The sequence below is a fragment of the Leptonotus elevatus genome, chromosome 2 (assembly GCF_054856555.1).
Source record: "Leptonotus elevatus isolate MCC_2025b chromosome 2, RoL_Lele_1.0, whole genome shotgun sequence".
NCBI classification, from domain to species: Eukaryota; Metazoa; Chordata; class Actinopteri; order Syngnathiformes; family Syngnathidae; genus Leptonotus; species Leptonotus elevatus.
Genome location: NC_141240.1, coordinates 3,783,625 through 3,804,042, shown reverse-complemented (window position 1 = coordinate 3,804,042; position 20,418 = coordinate 3,783,625). Strand labels below are relative to the sequence as shown.

The following is a 20,418-nucleotide window of genomic DNA, read 5'->3' as shown; positions in this document are numbered from 1 at the left end:
TCTATTGAGTAAACTAGAGCCCAACCAATATGCATTTTTTTAGGCCGATACTGATTTTTGGCAGGAAAAAAAATACTGATTACCAATTAATCTGCCGATTATTTAAAACTATATATAATGCATAAAATTATCCCCCCAAACTCCTTGTCAATGGGTGTCACTGAGGCACAAACCTTCACTATTAGGATTCTCTGCTTTGAATGACAAGTCCATAGTATGACCTTATCAACAAATTTCATGAAGTATACATGGTTATTGTATAGATTTATGTGTCAATAACAAAACCATTCTTACTTGTTTACAACTGCTGTAAAGCATGAACCTTTAAAAAAAATATATATATATATATATTTATCTTGTGTTATTTTCACAAGTCTTGGGACTTATTGTGCTAACCTGGGCCCTCTTGGATTGTATTTCGTGACAAAAAAATAATAATCCTTGGATGTTTGCATCCTTGAGGTTTGAGAAAATAAGTTTTTTGAATCCTTGAAATATCAACTTTAAATATAACTTGAAAGGACGACAAAATAAAACAATAAGAAAGTGAAATAAGAATAGAACAAAATAAAATAATAGCAACTAAAAAAAAACAGTATAAGAACAAATACTGACTTACTTACTGTACGTTTTGATCTCTTCGGGGCAGTGTCATTTATCCATAGCGTACACACTTAAAGTGAGTACAGATGAAAGTTGCGATTGAATCCTATTAAAATAATTTGTTTTTCACACATTGGGAACAATTTGTGACTTTGCGTAGTGTTATTTTACCTGTGGGTATGTGTTCCCACAGCATTTGTGTGTGGAGATTCGTTATTTGAAGGAAAAACACTCCTGTAGTTGATGCTAACTTCCTGTTAGCATATTAATTGGATTCTCCCTTCGCTTTTAGCATTAGCGCTAGGCTAGCGATGTTTTGTATTTAAATATGCATTGGATGTAATTCTTAACGTTCTGTGTTTAGTTTAGTTAGTACAGTTAACTCCAACTGGGATGTCATTAAACAGCTTAAAGGACGCTTAGGGAGTCTAGAGTTGCCACCCGTCCAGTTTTTCCCAGAATTGTTCAAAAAAAAATTTTATCAGCTGTCCTGGGAAAATAAAAATCTCTCCCAGGACACAATTTGTCCCGTTTTTTAGGGAGAATGCCAAAAGCTAATTTGATTTCCTTAATTCTGTAGTCTAAAATGTCCCCTGCGCTACTATGGAACGCTTTGTTACGAAGCGTGCCGCCTGCGGCACATTTCTGTAGGTGCACTTTGGAATACCATAACTCTGGCACCGTGCTATCTGAAAAATTCCAATGATGTCTGAAAGCTAAGCCCTTGTGCTTTACAGAAAAAGTACTGTCATTACGGTAATTTCAGTCCTCCTCTCACGGGAGCCAGCAAAGTCGGTGAGTCACGACGAAAAGAGTGCAGAGAAGAACAGCGGAATTTTCAGACATTTCTACATCAATTTAAACAAAAAATATTAACAAGAAGGTATGTATATCGACACTTGTATCACATGGTGGCTTTTTGTAGAACTGTACATATGTAATTGTGGGTGAGGTTTGAGGTTCAGACTGTTGTAAGAAGAAGAGGGGATGCCTCACAGTGGTGAAAATGGCCTTGTACCAGCTATTTTGAGATTTGTTGACACAATGGAATTTAAAATGAACATAGTTTTCCCTTCCACATAATTACATTCAGTTTTTATTCACAATTTGTATAGTGTCCCAACTTTTTTGGAATTGGGTTTATATATATATATATATATATATATATATATATATATATAAAGATGGTGAAGCTGCATTTAACTGTTATGCTGCACACAAATGGAACAAGCTGCCAACAGAAGTAAAAACATACCTGAGAGTAAATGCTTTTAAATCCAGGTTAAACACTTTGGTTTTTCCTATACCTTTAATTAAGTTTGCTGTCTAACATTTTAACATGGTCAATGTATGTTCTTTTAGTCAATTTTGTAACCTACTTTTGTTTTCTCTTCTTTGCTCTGAATGTTGTTAACTGCTGTGTTTGTTAAAGCTTATAGGTGCGGTCTTTCCTTGTGTTAAAGGGACTGCAACATGAAAAATCAACTTTTTGGAGCTTTTAGCAATGTTAAAATGCTAATTCCTCACCAAAAACATGACCAAAGTTGTGTTTTCCTCCATTCGCCCCTGTATAAGAAATTCTAGGTTATTCTGCTCTCCAAGCACCAGCCCCTCCCAACCTGAGAAAACGAGCTGTTGGCACGGTTTGATGTCATTGCGTGCGGCCCCACCCCCCGCACCGCCTCTGCACGCCCACTTTCTCTGAGACCTCCCTCCATGGGATAATGACAAAAGTAACCTTTATCAATAAACATTCTGTCCAAATTAATTCAACGCAATCAATTATTCTTCACATTTGCAATGCCAAAGTGCAATGAAATGAAAATTGGCTGTCTTAAAATCCATTGGCTGACAGTCGGGAGTGAAGAAAATCATTTGCAATGATGAATTTAAATGAATGGATGGTGTAGTGGATAGTGCGCTTCCCCCATAAGCAACCCGCTGTGGTGCTTTTTTCCCCTCCTCCTTTCCTCTAACCTCTTCTCCCCTCCTCTTCCACGATTTATTGCGGCAAGGACCTGTTTTGTTTCAAATGTTTATTCAAGAATTGATGGCTTGCGTGACCAAACGCAGAGATCTAGCAGCCCGTGAAATTTAGAGTCCATTTTAAAAATCGGCTTAAAACCTATCTGTATGTTTCGTGGGCGTCACAAGAATCAGCCGGCTCGGACAACGTCATGAGAGGGGCACCGCAGCCACAGGGGGTGAGGCGGGGTTTTACTAAGCGTTTGACTTCCGGGTAAGATATCCAGATGATGTAATGAGTGATGTAAGGCGAGGGTGTCTCATTTACGCTGGATAAAATGTAAAAACCTCAGTGTAATCTCTAAATCTGGTATGCACCAATTCCATGGCCAAGGCAATCGCAAGGTATCAAATGAACAAAAGGAAAAGAGCAACTTTGAAGTTCTCATTCAGGATGCCGTAGCATTACAAAAGAAACACGTTTAGACCTCATATGCAGCTTCAAAACGAGCTGTTTGACACTTTTTTTGTTGGATTGCTCTGCGTTTGAAAGCGCAGTCATGAAATTTTGGGACAGTCAAGTACTCAATGATCAGAGACCAGCTGTGTTTGCCGTTGAAGACTAAAAGTTAAGGGAGGAACTTCTTCACGAGTAGATCATGGGAACTGTTTATTTCTGAGTGGCGCTAACAAATATTGTAACACAAGCTGAGCAGAGGTGGCAAATCCAGGTCCAGAAAGTAAAATTGCTGCCACAGTTTAGCTTTAGCCCCTTGTGCTAGCTAGCTAGCTCCTAAGCAGGTAAACAAACACCCAGGGAGCTAGCTAGGGAGTTCACTCGTTAGCACCTGGGGCTAAAGCCAAACGGTGGCATGGTTTTTACTTTCTGGACCTGGATTTGCCACCTCTAAAGCTGAGAGTGTAATTTGACCTCAACAAAAGCCGCCGTGTCAGGATCCTCCAAAGCACACACTGCTTTTTCCAGTAGCTTCCTGTTGGCCTCCACTCTGTCTCCATAGCAACGTGCCAGCATCCGTGCACGGCCTGTCTTCTCCTCCTCCTCGTAGCTTATTCGCTCCGCCATAGCCTTCATGATGACAACATACAATACAAGCGTTATAGTGCTCACTTGCTCACCAAGGAAGGAAGGACGAGCGGAAAGAAACTCACAACAAGTCTTTCATCCAGAATTGAGAACAGTCGTCTGAACTTGTCGCACACGTTTTGTTTGTGAGTCTTGCAGCTCTCCTGCGCAAAAAACACACTTTTTCTTTTGAAAATCAATAGAGCTGTGTGACTTTCTCATGATGCACGTCTCCCTGTTATTGTGGGTGCAGGCTGTATAGACACATGCATGCATGCACGCACGCACACACACACGGTTTCGCATTGCAGTTTGTAATGAAAAATTTACATTTTGCACCTCATCTAAACGCATTGAATAGCAAATCAGAAAATCTGTATGTCATGACAAGGTGGGCCCACCTCAATTTTCCTGCACTCCTCTTCAAGCTCGTCCATCATCGCACCAACTTTCTTGTTGACCTCCACCAAGGAAGCCACACCTTCACTCAGCTGTTCCTGCCAAATTGATTGAGTGATGATAATATTAGCTGTCAAAAGATGAAATCATTGCACCCAGTGTTTTTTTTATTGAAGAGTTACAAATGAATGAATGAAATGATTAATGAATGGACTGATAATGAAGGCATAGGTGAATGGGGTGAATGAATGAATGAGTGAATGCATGGACGAATGAATGGATGAACAGCTAAACGTGCAAATGAATGGACTGATGAATAGATGAACAACATGAACATGGATGAATGAATGAACCAATTAATAAAAATGTACTGATGACTGAATTAACTAATGAATGCATGGGTAAATGGGGTGAATGAATAAATGCATGGATGAACAGCTAAAAGCGTAAATGAATGGACTGATGAATGGATGAACAACATTAACATGGATGAATGAATGAACTGATTAATAATTTACTGATGAATGAATGAACTAATGAATGCATAGGTGAATGGGGTGAATGACTTAATGGATGAATGGATGAACATATAAACACTTAATGAATGGACTGATAAATTGACTGATGAATGGATGAATTAATTAATATGGATGAATGAATGATTAGTAATGACAAGATCGATGAACGAACTAATGAATGAATGGGTGAATAGGGATAAACTAATGAATGCACGGGGGAATAGGGATGAATGAATTAACTGATAAATGAATTAATAGATACATGAATGACCTGAGTAATCGATGGATAAAGGAACGAAACAAACAGACCTTCTTGTGCTGTAAGGCATCTGTCAGAGGTTGCACCTGGCAGGACTGATGTTCTCCAAAGACCTTGCAAAGGGAACAAGTGGCCATCTGGCAAGTGATGCAGTAGATGTTGACCTTCTCATCAGAGTGCTGGGAGCAAGTCATCTGAGCAGGAAGTGAAGGAGGGAGGGGGAGGGGCCTGGAGAGGATTGTCAGGCCTCAAACAAAAACTCAGTTTATCAGCTTCTAAATGTGCTTTTTTTTTCTCACCTGTTGTCGTCGTTAATGCAGACTTCTTGTTTGTAGATGTCGATAATGTTCTCCACCAGAAGATTGCGCTGGAGGCTGAAGAAGCTGCTGCGGTCCAGGACCACCTCATGGTGACACAATGGGCAGCAGAAATGTCCGCTGCTCACTGTCACTGTGATCTGAGCCTGAAACAAGGAGGTTTCAACTTAGAGAATGTTATACACAAAAGATGCATAGAAAAAATAATTATTAGCCGATTAACGTGAAACATAGAACAAGTTGTAAAATAGATCATAATTAACTAATTTGCTCCCAAAAACATATAAACACGTTCTATTTTGAATATTGCCATGGTCCCCAAAACGTGTTTATACGTTTTTAATGTTTTTGGGGTTTTACGCTAGAGCATACAGAAGGCTTTGATACAACTTCTGACCTGAAGAGGTCACTTAAAGCAATGGTAGTTAATCCAAAAAACGACCAGAAGGTGGCAGCAGAGTATAAGTGATCAACCAGGGCCATGTTGCAACAAGCTCTTTTTGCCAGTGTTTTCAACAGGTTTGTGAATAATGATGAAACTATGATATATTCTGATGCTAATTGCTGCAAAATGGAAACAGATACAAATATAATTTTTTTCCTGATGAAAAAAGAGACTCTAATCTTTCTTTTGGTAGGTTCCATGTTTTTATAGCAATAGAACACAATATTCTGTGGGCCTTGCAAAATCAATCAAAATCCAGTAAAACAGCCGGGAGCGAAGGGGGGTTGCTTTAGTGAAAATGGCTGGGAGTGAATGGGTTAATAAACATAGCATAGCAAAGAGACATTTGTAGTCAATATAATTCATGAAATTAGTGACAGAAAAAAAAAATGCTGTCAAAGTCAAAGGCAAGCTTCCTTTGGTCTTTTCGATGGTTGTGTCAGGGAATGTTGTTTAGTGGTGTGTATGTTCACAGTACTTGATGTGTACTGTTTACATTTTCAAATCAAAATTTAAAGCCTTTGATTAACCCGGAAAATTATGCGAGCGGTTTGATCAGCGTAGTTGTGCACTCTCGTTGTGTGACAACTGCAGACACACAGACAGCAGTGGATTTGTTCATACAGTAAGCAAGAAACAGGAAAATCTAATAAGGCACCGTTTTTTCCTGTAATGGCCGTCGCCGTTGGTTTGAAATGTTTTTTCTTCAGAGAAGCGTGTTGAGGTATTTTTCGTCATTGTTTGTATGGGTGTGGTTGTGTGTATTTGTCAAGACATCAAAGAAGAGAAGAGAGGACAGATGACAGATACATCAAGCGATCACTGCTGTGTGCCCAGATAGACAGGTTCTAACTGGCTTGTTTTTGCCTCTTATGCTGAGTATAGGGATGCAACGATAACAGCAGCATCGTGATATAACGGCCACAATATCGTTGTCGTTATGTCACGATATTAAAAGCAGCACATCTGTTAAAAAAAGTCAGGTTGATTTCCATTTGTGCAAATTCAGCACCTTTTGGTGGTTAGATTTTTTAGTGCAGTTTCATTTTCACAAGGTATGTTTTTGTTTAAAATCCATGCTAATGGTCAAAGGAAGGGGAACGTAATATGCTTGTGAACCAGTTAATAGACCCTTCTCGCTGACGTCACTTTACCCAGAATGCTTAGCTAACGTTTACCCCCATGGAGGGCAAACAATCAATAAAAATACATGGAGAGAGCTTTGTTTTCGCTTAGCAGTTACCAGTGCTACTCACACTGGTGTATGGAAGGTGCGAATGTTTGGTGGTGGTCGCAGGGGCAGTAGGCGCACACTGGCAGCCACGCTTCCTTCAGCCTTTCCCAGAGCAGCTGTGGCTACTTAAATACCTTACTGCCACCACATTATTATTATTATTATTAGCGTTTTGTTTAAATGCTGGGAAAATATGACAAATGTAGCAAAAAACGTCCCTAGTAGGAAAGTAGGTTACTGCCGCTATCTCCAAAAGCCGGAGTTGGTTGGAGGGCAAGATCCCTATGTATGGACTTTCACCATCGGCCTGATCAAAGGAAGTCACTACGTTCCCCTAAGTGAGCTACCACAACATTTAAAATTATTTAATTGTAAAGAAGGGCGCTTATGGCAGGCCCTTTGAGCATTTATTCCATATCCTTGATATCAGACAGTAGTGTTTCTCAACTAGTGCAGTCTTGTCAGAACTAGATGGACATTCAGCCATACTAGTTCTGCGCTTTGTCGTACTACTCATTTTCTGCTACTTCCATCCATCCATCCATCCATCCATCATCTACCGCTTATCCGGGGTCGGGTCGCGGGGGCAGCAGCTTTAGCAGGGAAGCCCAGACTTCCCTCCCCCCAGCCACTTCAGCCAGCTCCTCCGACGGGATCCCAAGGCGTTCCCAGGCCAGCCGAGAGACAGTCTCTCCAGCATGTCCCTCCCGCCGGTGGGACATGCCCGGAAAACCTCCCCAGGGAGGCTGAGGAGTGTGATCCCTCTATAGTTGGAACACACCCTCCGGTCCCCCTTCTTAAAAAGGGGGACCACCACCCCGGTCTGCCAATCCAGAGGCACTGTCCCCGATGTCCATGCGATGTTGTAGAGGCGTGTCAACCACGAAAGCCCCACAACATCCAGAGCCCTTAGGAACTCCGGGCTGTCTCATCCACCCCTGGGGCCCTGCCACCGAGGAGCTTTCCAACCACCTCAGTGACTTCGACCCCAGAGATAGGGGAGCCCACCTCAGAGTCCCCAGACCATGCTTCCTCAGAGGAAGGCGTGTTGGTGGAATTGAGGAGGTCTTCAAAGTATTCTCCCCACTGATTCACGACGTCCTGAGTCGGGGTCAGCAGCACCCCATCTCCACTATACACAGTGTTAATGGCGCACTGCTTTCCTCTCCTGAGACGCCGGATGGTGGACCTGAATTTCTTCGAAGCCGTTCGGAAGTCGTTTTCCATGGCCTCACTGAACACCGGGTTTTTGCCTTAGCGACCACTGAAGCCGCATTCTGCTTGGCCAGTCGGTACCTGTCAGCAGCCTCCGGAGTCCGGAGGCCAAAAATGCCCAAAAGGACTCCTTTTTCAGCTTGACGGCATCCCTTACTGCTGGTGTCCACCAGCGGGTTCGAGGATTGCCGCCACGACAGGCACCAACCACCTTACGGCCACAGCTCTGTTTGGCCGCCTCAACAATGGAAGCGCGGAACATGGTCCACTCGGACTCAATGTCCCCCCGCCTCCCTCGGGATAAGGGAGAAGTTCTGCCGGAGGTGGGTGTTGAAACTCTTTCTGACAGGGGATTCTGCCAGACGTTCCCAGCAGACCCTCACAATAAGTTTGGGTCTGCCCGGTCGAACCAGCATCTTACCCCGCCATCGGATCAACACACCACCAGGTGGTGATCAGTTGACAGCTCCGCCCCTCTCTTAACCCGAGTGTCCAACACATACGGCCGCAAATCCGATGACACGACTACAAAGTCGATCATCGAACTGCGGTCTAGGGTGTCCTGGTGCCAAGTGCACATAGGAACACCCTTGTGTTTTAACATGGTGTTCGTTATGGTCAGTCCGTGGCGAGCACAGAAGTCCAATAACAAAACACCGCTCGGGTTCTGATCGGGGGGGCTGTTCCTCCCAATCACGCCCCTCCAGGTCTAACTGTCATTACCCACGTGAGCGTTGAAGTCCCCCAGCAGAACGAGGGAGTCCCCAGGGGGAGCGCTCTCCAGCACACCCTCCAAGGACTCCAGAAAGGGTGGGCACTCTGAGCTGTTGTTCGGTGCATAAGCACAAACAACAGTCAGGACCCGTCCCCCCACCCAAAGGTGGAGGGAGGCTCCCTCTCATTCACCGGGGTAAACCCCAACGTACAGGCGCCTAGCCGGGGGGCTATGAGTATACCCACACCTGTTCTGCGCCTCTCACCGTGGGCAACTCCAGAGTGGAAGAGAGTCCAGCCCCTCTCGAGAGGATTGGTACCAGAACCCAAGCTGTGTGGAGGCGAGTCCGACTAAATCTAGTCGGAACTTCTCAGCCTCGCACACCAGCTCGGGCTCCTTCCCTGCCAGAGAGGTGACATTCCATGTCCCCAGAGCTAGCTTCAGTAGCCTTTGGCTGCCACCCAACTCACTGCGCACCCACCCCTCCCACCGGTGGTGAGCCCATGGGAAGGGGGACCCATGTTGCCTTTTCGAGCTGTGCCTGGCATGGGTATAGGCCCGGCCACCAGATGCTCGCCATCGAGCCCCACCTCCAGGCCTGGCTCCAGAGGGGGCCCCGGTGACCCGGGCAAGGGAAACCAAAATCCAAAGTTTGCATTCATCATTGGGGTCTTTTGAGCCATGCTTTGTCTGGTCCCTCACCTTGGACCTGTTTGCCATGGGTGACCTTACCAGGGGCATGAAGCCCCAGACAACATCCCTCCTTGTGCCTATGAGCTCCTAGGCTCATTGGAACACGCAAACCCCTCCACCACGATAAGGTGATGACTCACGGAGGGGATTTTCTGCTACTTGTGCCACTTTTATCCAACTAGTGCTGACACAAGTCTAACTAGTAACACATACAAGCATGCATGTAGTGCCAAACTCGCAGCTAGTCAGCTTTTTTATGCACTAGTTGCCCACTGTACCAAACAAGTAATGTTCAAAGTCTTACTAGTTAACTAGTAAGGCACAAAAGCTAGTTGACCGTGAATTGTTCTTACATGTTAACTAGTTACCTCTGATTTCCTGCACTAACTATCTAGTGAGAGCTGAAATACCTACTTGTTAACTAGTGAAAGCCTCTTAAAGTCTACATGTTAAACTAGTGACACTCAAACACTTTTACTAGTTAACTAGTGATGCCCACAACTTCCACTAGTTACACGAGTGAGACATTTTGACTGAACTAGTGAGGTCCAAAATGTTCCCTGGTAGGACTAGTGGATGCCAACATGCTCACTAGTCAACTAGTTTTACAGTCTTTTGAATTTGCTAGTTAGCTATGATGCCCAAATGTTCACTAGTAGAAGTGAAAACCAAATTGCTCACTAGTGGCACTAGTTACGCTAAGTGCTAATTAGGAGGCCGGACAGTGCCATAAGTGGGTAACTCCTATTAGCTCTCTGATCAGAGCTCAACCCAGGAAAAATTTAACCCTGTAAAGCCTGAATTTGAGCTTCCACAGTCGCTTACTGCCTCTTGTATCTATTCAAAATCAATACAGTGCAGTCACTTTCCACTTTATATGCTTTACTAAATAAAAAGGAATCCAGTGCAACAGTTCTGAAAAAAATCTCCCTTCTTAAAGATTTTAATTTTCAGTTGTTGTTAAATCTGTTCAAACTGCTGGTGGTAGGAAATGTATAACGATTGGCTGATCCTGCATCCTGGGAGTAAGAATACGTCTGGACAAGTAAATGTTCATGCTAGTAAATGCAAAGTAAATGCCTGGCAAGCACTTTGTATATCCACTAGTCCACTAGAGCTTGATGTCAAGCATGTCAACATGCACACAAGGATGTCAACATGCACACCGAGCTTGATATCCTTGATATCAATCTCAGCGTACCCACTAGTACTAGTAGAAAGAACGATTTCCTATCTCTGTTTGCCCGATTAGAGCAACCGTAAGTTTACCATTGCATTTGTCGCAAATTTGGAAACGGTTTCACCTGTTTTCTACGTCTCACGAACTGATTTCTCATTCACTCGCATGGGCGGCACACAAACGTGACGGGTCTATATGTGGAGGAACTCAATATGTGCGTGCATTAGCAAGTAAGTGCCTCAAGTGTTATTAAAAATTGTAGGTTGTTTATATGCGTTGCTGTTATGTACAAAAGAAAAAGATTATGGGTTTTTTTGTATGAGATCTTTTTTTTGTACAATATATTTTTTATATCACCAACCTCCCCACGATATTGTGATAATTATCGTATTGTGATGTTCACATTGTGATAATATCGTATCGTGATGTTTGGATATCATTACAACCCTAGTACTGCGCTGGATAAATTAGAGCGAAGTGGGGTCACTTCTCAATGGATTTCATTCACTAACTGTGTGTGCGCACAAAATTGTGCATTATACATGTATATTATACATAATATCATTATGCCTGAATTTGTGCGTATTCTGCTAACAAATATCGAAGCTCCTCAGACCATGCATACGTACATATCATAATGGGTCTGTTTACCAAAAACATGTCAAACACACATCTTACCTAAGATGCTCAACATGTTGAAACTGAAGTCATTTATAAGATCAATAATAATTTTAACAATAACTTAAATTGGCAATTTGTTAATGAGTTGACTAATGTCCCAAATAACCCTGAAGGACATTTCTCATCACTTTTAACCTTGTGCCATTCAAGTACTGTCTGAATGAATCTGCTACTGTCTGTATCTTTTAATTTTCACTCAACAAGACAAGCAGATTGCACAAGTACGCTTTTTACATGTACAAGTACGTGTGCACGCTACAAAACAATATTTCTTGACATACAGTCGACAAACGACCATCAAAAAGATCAAAGGCATCTGAAACGCTTGTTCAACTTTTTAAGTATTAATAAACAAAATAAACAATAGATTACAATATACTGTACATGCAGCGTCAACTTTAACTTCACAAAATGTACTTTGATCAAATCATTCAATGTGCAGGTGTGAGTTGCCAACTGTCTCTTTTTTTTTTCACAATACAAGTTGGTTCGGCCACATTGCACGATGCGAGATTTACTTTGCTATCTGCAGCTTGGTCGGTATTACTTCTTCCATATCGTGTGTGGGCTCGCTCACATTTGAAAAATTGGTGCTATACCTTGGTTTAGATTATAATGGGTACATGTGTACCCAGTTAAGCATGCAGAAGGTCACACTGATCCATCCATTTTTAGTGCACCAAAGAAATGAAGACACAGTTACTTGTTGAAAAATGGGTCAGTCGGCTGCTGCTGCTGCTGCTACCAGTTCCAGTGCCGGTAGTGGTTAGTGAGTGTCACTTGTACTCACTTAAAATCTGTGTCGTTATGGAAGAGGCAGAGTGTGTAAGAAAAGTTTTTTTTAAGTCCAGAGGGAACATTGCCGGCCCTGAAATAGTTTGATGGAAGCCTCAGCTGCTGCTGGGCTTCCCGGATTTACAGCACGGATCATAAGTTCCAAATTGGAAAGGAATTGTCATGCTTGGCTGCTGGGTCAGCTGCAAGTCACCGTCATTGATTTCAATTGACTTGTATGGAGCTGAAAATATGAAATATACGTATAAAGTCAATGAAGTGAATCAAGTAAAACGTCAAATCAATGATAAACCCTCTATAAGCACAATTGTTAAATTCACCCGTGTTAAACGTTATCATTTAAATTTTGTATAAAGGATAAAACGTTCTTATTTTTATTCTTTTAATCTCAGCGTATGGACAACCGACACGGTAATTTTTGGCAAATCCCATAGCGATCGTGTGTAAAAAAGTGCAATTTTCCAGGTCTCCGATGTTTACCGTTGAGTGCTGGAAGCGAGTCGTCCGGTTAGCTGAACGCTCCATTTAAAATTGATAGGGTTTTAGAGCTTTTTGACGTTATGTGTCTGACGCGGGGTTTCCAAGACAATTTGCTATCAATTATTACTCCCAAGAATTTATTTTCATTCACACTTTCAATTGGCGCACCATCTATATTTATTTGTAATATAGAATCCATTTTTCGATTACCAAACAGCAATGCTTTGATTTTGCTTTGATTTAATGATAAATTATTTATTTCCATCAATCTTTTTAATATGCATAGTTTGTAGTTCATAGTAGTTATGAGCTCATTGTAATTATCACTACTATGGAAAATATTTGTATCATCAGCAAAAAGAATGAATTTTAGTACTTGGGATATGTTAAAGAAGTTTATTAAATATTAAGTTTATTAGACTGCCCCATTTTGACATATTGGGCCCTATCAAGCTACTCCACGAATTCCATAATTTTCAAGCATATTAAGTAGGATTAAATGATTAATTGTATCAAAAGTTGTTTTAAATCAACAAAAACACGAACAGCATATTTTTTCTGATCAAAAGCATTTTTAATCTCTTCTGTTGCCTCAATTAATGCAGTACAGTACAGAGTACAGTAGTTCTTTGAGTTCTAAAACCGTATACTGACCTTCATTTATTATTTGATGCTTGTCCAGAAACTTCTCAAGTCGAGAATTGAAATGTTTCTCAAGAATTTGGTCTATAGTTGGTGAAACTGTAAATGGTAGATATATGTAAGGGCTTTACAATATTTCATTACCGTACTTATTACTTCTTGCTCATCCGTAGGTGAGAAAAAAAAGCGACACTGGGTTTTAGTTTAATAGATGTATCATATGTTTCAATTATTTATAGAAACTTTACAAATGATTTTACTGTCCCATTGATTTTCTCTTGTGCATGGCACTGTTGTTGTTTGTGTTTTTAGTAAGTAAGAGTGTTGGGCCACATAGGATGATCGATCGGCCATTAACAGCTTGCATCGGAGCTCCCCCCCACAACAAATATCGGCCGATCAATCATGATGGCTGGCCGATGGATTGAAACACCCTTAACAGGAACTAAGGCACTGACCTGGTAGATCTCATTGGCACACTTCCGACACAGGTTGTGCTGGCACGGCAGGATGACGATGGGTTTGTGGAGGAGCTCCAGGCAGATGGGGCACATCAGCTGTTTCTCCAAAGTGGCAAGCTTCACGTCCCAATCAGAACCGTCACCATCGCCCCACTGCAGCTGACTCAAGGACATGGCGTCTGTGCTGCACTTCCTGTTGAGGAACAATTGTATCACTTTGTTTTGCTCATACGTGACAATTAACGATGTTAAAACATTTCATTTCATTTTGATAATGTTGACCCTTTCACTATGGAACCAGAGGTGGCAAATCCAGGTCTAGAAAGTAAAAACCCTGCCACAGTTTGGTGATAGCTAGCTAGCTCCCATGGTGCTTGTTTACCTTTTAGGGAGTTAGCTAGCTAGCATCAGGGGCTAAAGCCAAACTGTGGCAGGGTTTTTACTTTCTGGACCTGGATTTGCCACCTCTGTCTATAACAGAACTTTTTGTGCTTAAAAGACAATCAATTAAGCTAAAATTCCCGACCGGAAAGAGGACACACTGGTGCATTTTGGCTGCTGTTTCTCCCACTGAATAAGTCTGCAATGGCTTCAAATATTATGGAGATCAATATAGGCTTTTCACATTGAATGAATTATTAGTTCACCACTAGATGGTGCTAAAGATCACACACTGGGTCTTTTTGTGTCAAGTCAAGTCATCTTTATTCATATAGCGCTTTCTAAAAGCTGTGACGGTTCTATGCATACCCGTCACTAATTGTATAATTATTGTACTACTGGTCACTTTATTTTTGCACTTCTGTCATTAGTCGCTACAACAGCACCAATGGCACACTCACATTATGTAAAGACCCTCTGTACTCATGTGTTCCGTCCTAAATGTTCTTATAGTTGCTTGTTATTGTTATACTAGTGTGGCTCAAATTAATTTGTCTCCGGTAATTTGAGCCACACTAGTATAACAGTAACAAGCAACTGCTGACATTTTTTTGGCTGCATCTCTCAGCCCTACCCCAGAGCACTCATAACAGCCCCAATAACCACTGGAATTAAATTTACAATAGTTTTGTTTTTCCCCCCACAATGTTGCATTCAGAAACAAGGGAAAAAAGGACTCCTTGAGTTATAAGCTTATAAACAGTGGTCCAGCACATCACCACCTAACACATGTTTTAACTTTGCACTGACATAATCAGGTCCGTTTACTTGTCATTTAAACAAATCTTCCAGTGCATGATAATGGCATTACAGTTTACAAGGAAGACACTTACTGATTGTCATTTCCCGATGTGATCCTAAAACAAATGTGATACACCGTGTTTATGTAAATTTTGTATGAAATTATAACCATCGTAACCTCAGTGATCCATGTAGATTTCTTTTAAATATTGAAAATGGCAGATTGTTTTATGTCATCCGGGTCATTCCAAATTTGTGGACTACTATAACATATACTAAAACAGGTACATTTTAATTTACTATAATTCCCTTTTAAATTCAACCTATTTTTAGTATTTTGTAGGTGAGTGGGGAAAAAAACATAAGAGTTTTTCTCAGGACTGCGATGATATGACAATCAGACATTGCATTTGAATTGTGGTTAAACTGAATTATTTTTAAAAAGCAAACTCATGAAACAGGACTGGCCAAAAATGATAATACTCCTCGAAACGATTGAAAATAATTTTAATCAACTAAGGTGTGTCCCCTAATTAGCATCACATGTGTCTTCAAACTTGAAAGCAGTCAGTCAGCCTATTTAAAGGGTGACAAGTAGTCAATGTGGTGTTAGGTGACATGAGAAGCAAAGGAGAGAGTTGTCCCAGGAGGATTACAAAGAAAATTATAAACAAGAATGTTAAAAGTAAAGGCTATCAAGACCATCTCCAAGCAGCTTGATGTTCCTGTGTACAGTTGCACATATTATTTGGAAATGAATGATCTACGGCACTGAAGCCAACCTCCCTCTATGTGGCCACAGGACTAAAAGTTATGACAAATTCATGAGACGAATAATCCGATTGGTAATAATAGAGCCAAGAACAACTTCCAAAGAAGAAGAAAAATTCCGACGTCAATTCACAACAGTGGTAAATTGCACCCCCTGTTGTCGTTTGAAGTGAACTTCATGGGAGATGAGCCGGGAGGACCCTACTCTTGAAATTAAATCTTGAGAAGAAAAATGCCAAACTGCAGGTTGACAAGCCACAAAGGTTCTGATCAGAGGTGGCAAATTCAGATCCAGGTACTAAAAACCCTGCCACAGTTTGGCAGTTTTAGCCCCAGGTGCTATTAAAAATAATAACTAATACAGGGAAAATCCACATAACCACACACACCAATGACTGTCAAGTCAAGTCAGTAGCTGTGTCAATATGAAGCCATAAAATGTAAAATGTAAAACATAGGGAAATAAAATACTTACTCTTGAATCGCTACAAAGAAATGGCAAAAGCATGTTCACCTTCGAAGAATTTCTCTCTGGGAGGTTCATGAAAGTTAATTAGTTGAATTCACACATATACTTTGATTGTTTGACCAGAAACATATGGATATGTGTGTGTGATGTAAAAAATTATAATAATAATCTTTCATCTGTGATGCAAAATAAGACTGTGTAGGGAATTTTTTTTCTCAAACTGCTTTTAAGACTGGCTATACATATATGGCCCAGAGTTGTAAATTGATTTCTGGGTCAGGTGCGTCACTCAACAACTGGCCCACATCTGGTTTTCCAGAGTCAAGCCAGTGCCTCCTTTGCCGCTCCTGGGCCATGTTCAGTCCACATGCCTTATGCCAGTGCCGACTGAATGCCACCTGTACCGGACTTATGCGGGCCACATGTCTTTGCTGACTGGGTAGCTAGCTGGCTCTCATTGTGCTTGATTACCTGCTAGGGAGCTCGCTAGCTTGCAAGCATCAGAGGCAAAAGACAAACTGTGGCAGGGTTTTTACTATCTGGACCTGGATTTGCCACCTCTGCTTCTGATAGAATGTCCTTTGGACAGGGTTGGGGAATACAGGTCCAGAAAGGAAAAATCTTAAAACAGATTGGCTTCAGCCACAGGTGCTTCTACTCAACTGGCAGGTAAACGAGCGTGTCTCCACCTGTTGAGTAGAAGCAACTGTGGCTAAAGCCAAACTGTTTCAAATGAGGCCAAACTGGAATTGTTCACAGGCACAAAAATGAATCGTACCAAGAAAAAAACACTGTGAACCCTACATGTAACATGGATGAGGCTTGATTATGTTCTGGGGCTGCTTCGCTGAATCTGGCACAGGGTCTCTTGAATCTGTGCAGGGTACAAGAAATCTCAAGACTATCAAGATATTCTAGAGAAACGCTCAGTGTCAGAAAACTTGGTCTCAGTTTCAAGTCATAGGCCTTGCAACAGGATAATGACTCAAAACAACTACAAACACTCAAGAATGGCTAAGAGCAAAAGATTGGAAGTGGCCTTCTATGAGCCCTGATCCAATTTCTATAGAACATCTGTGGAAGGAGCTGAAACATGCCATCTACAGAAAGCACCTTTCAAAACTGATGAGTGGACTAGTTAGCTCATGAAGAGTGGGCCAACACACCTGCTGTGAGAAGCACAAGTCTCATAACCAAAAATCATTTGATGAACCTTTTTCCGTATTTAATAGCAATTAATCACATTTTTCTACTTATATTTCTTGTTTGTAACAGATATTTACTTGAGTAAAACTAGCTATAGTGCGTGTTTGCCCATCTTCAAGTTTTGGCTGCAGGTTATAGTCCGTAACAGGAAGTTAGGAGTTATTTTTTAACGCTTAAAAATAATTCAAATTAATCTCCAGAGTTAATATATATAGAATTCCTAGCCTAACAGCTCTATCCTCATCATCTTTCTGCCAATGTATTATTATAAGAAGACAGCGATTGGTTGGCGTTCACAAACGTTGTAGACACGTTGAAAAACATGTCGACAAGGCACGTGTTGACATACCTTTTCTTCGTTTGTGTGTTCTCTAACTGCTCCTCTTGTAATTCCACACAGTCTTATTCCTGCAGTGTGTGTGTGAGTATAAAAGGTTTACAATTACAGGAGAAAAAAGTCATCGGAGGTCCTTCTCTTCCTGAGCGACATTATGATCTGCAGCTCCTGTGACAGAGAGCTAAATTTGACACATGCACACACACACACATGCACAAACCATATGAGGCAACGACAGATTAGGACTAAGCGGCACTCTCCAGTTGCACACTCAATGAACTCACACAAACACGCTAATGAACTCTACATTTAGGTCACATCTCAACCTCATGCACACAACCACACACACACGCAAGTTTGTTTTTGTTAACTTTGTGGGGCCATCTCATTGACATGCATTTTCTAATTCCTTCCCCTAACCCCAAACACCAAAAATGATTGCCTACCCGCATTCCTTATCCTAACCTCAATTATATCCCAATGGACTATATGCCACGGAGGAGGCGGGACTTCCGGGTTTTCACCCATCAACTTTGTTTCCGTTTCCAGCTTGCGACATGTGGGCCGCGTCCCAGTACTTACGCTTCTACCTTTGTGCCACTCGGTTGCGCGTTCCCGTTGACGGGTGCGAGGCTGCGAGTGTGTAGTGTCTGTCTCAGTGTCCGAAGCATTTCAGATAGCCGAGACGCCCTCCCGCCAATGAGCAGGAGCGCGCGGTTGGGGGGCGCCGGGGTGGGGGTGCGAGTGTTGGAACGCGGCCAGCAGTGGCCGGAAACGGCACTGATGGGTAAAACCCGGAAGTCGGATGTCCGTGGCATCTATCCCATTCAAACCTAAACTCTAAAACCAAGTCTTGACCCTCAAAAAGATGTCTAAACATGTGGGGCCCAGAAATTGCCTCACAAGGACGGGTGCGCCCCACAACTCAGAGAAATCCCAAAATATTGGCAACACCATGTAACAAAAACAAGACCACACACACACACACACACACGCACACACGCATACTTGTACTTATATAATTGTGAGAACATCCATAGACATAATGCATTTCCGAGCCCCTTCCCCAACCCCAACCATCAAAAATGATTGCCTACCCATATCCCTTACCCTAACCTCAACTATTATCTAATTCAAACCTAAACTCTAAAACCAAGTCTTGACCCTCAAAAAAAGGTCTTGAGTTGTGAGGACCGGCCAAAATGTCCTCACTTCACAAAAATGTCCTCAATCTGCTGGTTAAAGATGTATTTTGGTCCTCACAATGTAGTATGTACAAGTACACATACACACACACACGTGCACACGCGCACACCCCCCCACCCCCACACACACACGCACGCACACACACACACTTTGCAACAAATAAGTAGGAGCGGACTGGCTGTCAGGCACTCGGGGCAATGCCCATCAGGCCAGCAGTCCTTTGGGTCTGAGTGTGTTTTTGTTGATTTCTTTTCCCCTTATTTTTGTTTCGATTAGGTTTGATTTAGAAGTTTATTGCGAACATGGAAAAAAAAAAAAAACATTGTGAAGAGGAAACCTTAACTAATTTAAATTGATCAATATTTGAACCTGGTGTTCTATATAAACAACTTACATACACATTTTTCTTTTCTTCCATATACGTATATTTCTACCATGACACATTCCACCAAATTGTTCACCACCTGTAACATTCTTTCTACTACCTTAAAAAAATTCCTCTCCATTCATACTTTCTCTATTGTTACAAACCATTTCATATTCGTCCATTTCAAAGTACATACCTCTTTCATTGCTGATACTGCAATTATCTTTAAAGGGTGTTTGAACTGGCTTAAATAAGATTTTATATTAAGGAAATTGGCATAAAGGTTTCTGCTATTGAAATGAATAGTTGATATGTTCTGTTCAGCGTCAATGATGTTATATATTGTCCATCTGTGTAATAATTGCAGGTATTACTGAGGGCATGAAAAAAAGTTATTGAAGGAGTTGGATAATCAAACTTTTTATTGGCCCCAAATGTTGATGAAAGGTGACTGTTGCTGGGGTAAAAGCTCATTCCAATCATCATATGCCCACATGGCCAAACTGTGGCCTGAAAGGATCTATGTGCTCTTTGTCACTTTTTTTTTTACTCGCGACTGCCACCTCTGGCCCAAAGCGTAACTGCAGCATCGGTGTCAGGCTCGTTCATGGTGCGCGTGCGAGTACGTGCACAATCTTAAATGCACGCCACATGTCCGCTAATCCGCAGGGACGCACATGACGTCACCATGGACGGATTGGGCTCCAAATTCAGCCCGGGAATTCGAGTTGGAGAGGCCGTCGATGCGCATGACGGCCAATTTTCTTTTTCTTCCTCCTGCTACTTCCAATGTTCCACATAGGAAAAAAAATAAGCGGTGACAGTGAATTCAGGGCTCATAATTTTTGTGGTACAAACTGAAGAGTATGTTATGACGACCTTCAAAGCACTTTAGGATGCCATGTTGATGCCTGCCTTACTAAGCTTGGTATAAAAATGTTAACATTACACTGCCACTAAATACCCCCAAAAAAAATCGTAGCCTATGGGTGATATTCACGCAGAATCAACCAACTTCTTCACCACCCAACTTCTGTAACTGTATTAAAATGTGAGCTACTTCTCAAAAAGTTAAACATCAGAAATTGATTATTTAGAAGCTCAGGAAACAAAATCCAGAAACCTTATGTGACCAAGTGGTGCAGATATCCACGCAAAAATAAGTAAGGCTCACTCCATCTAAAGGTGAAAATG

At 41.8% G+C, this 20,418-nt stretch overlaps 1 protein-coding gene across 3 annotated transcripts in view; it reads right to left on the bottom strand.

Annotated features, from left to right (window-relative positions):
* Positions 1-17,818, bottom strand: part of LOC147178185 (tripartite motif-containing protein 54-like) — a 31,775-nt gene extending 13,957 nt beyond the window's left edge. For 2 of the 3 annotated variants that reach the window (XM_086068754.1, XM_086068753.1), the window contains exons 1-7: positions 16,913-16,978; positions 13,684-13,879; positions 5,128-5,291; positions 4,879-5,056; positions 4,054-4,149; positions 3,739-3,816; positions 3,500-3,655 (exon numbers count right to left, since the gene is read on the bottom strand). In XM_086068754.1, coding sequence (XP_085924880.1) covers positions 3,500-3,655; positions 3,739-3,816; positions 4,054-4,149; positions 4,879-5,056; positions 5,128-5,291; positions 13,684-13,879; positions 16,913-16,914 — 870 coding nt within the window. In that variant the 5' untranslated portion in view covers positions 16,915-16,978. Of the gene's footprint in view, positions 1-3,499; positions 3,656-3,738; positions 3,817-4,053; positions 4,150-4,878; positions 5,057-5,127; positions 5,292-13,683; positions 13,880-16,912; positions 16,979-17,663 lie in introns of those variants that run through there. The other variant, XM_086068755.1, reaches the window with a different exon arrangement.
* Positions 17,819-20,418: the final 2,600 nt, after the last annotated feature.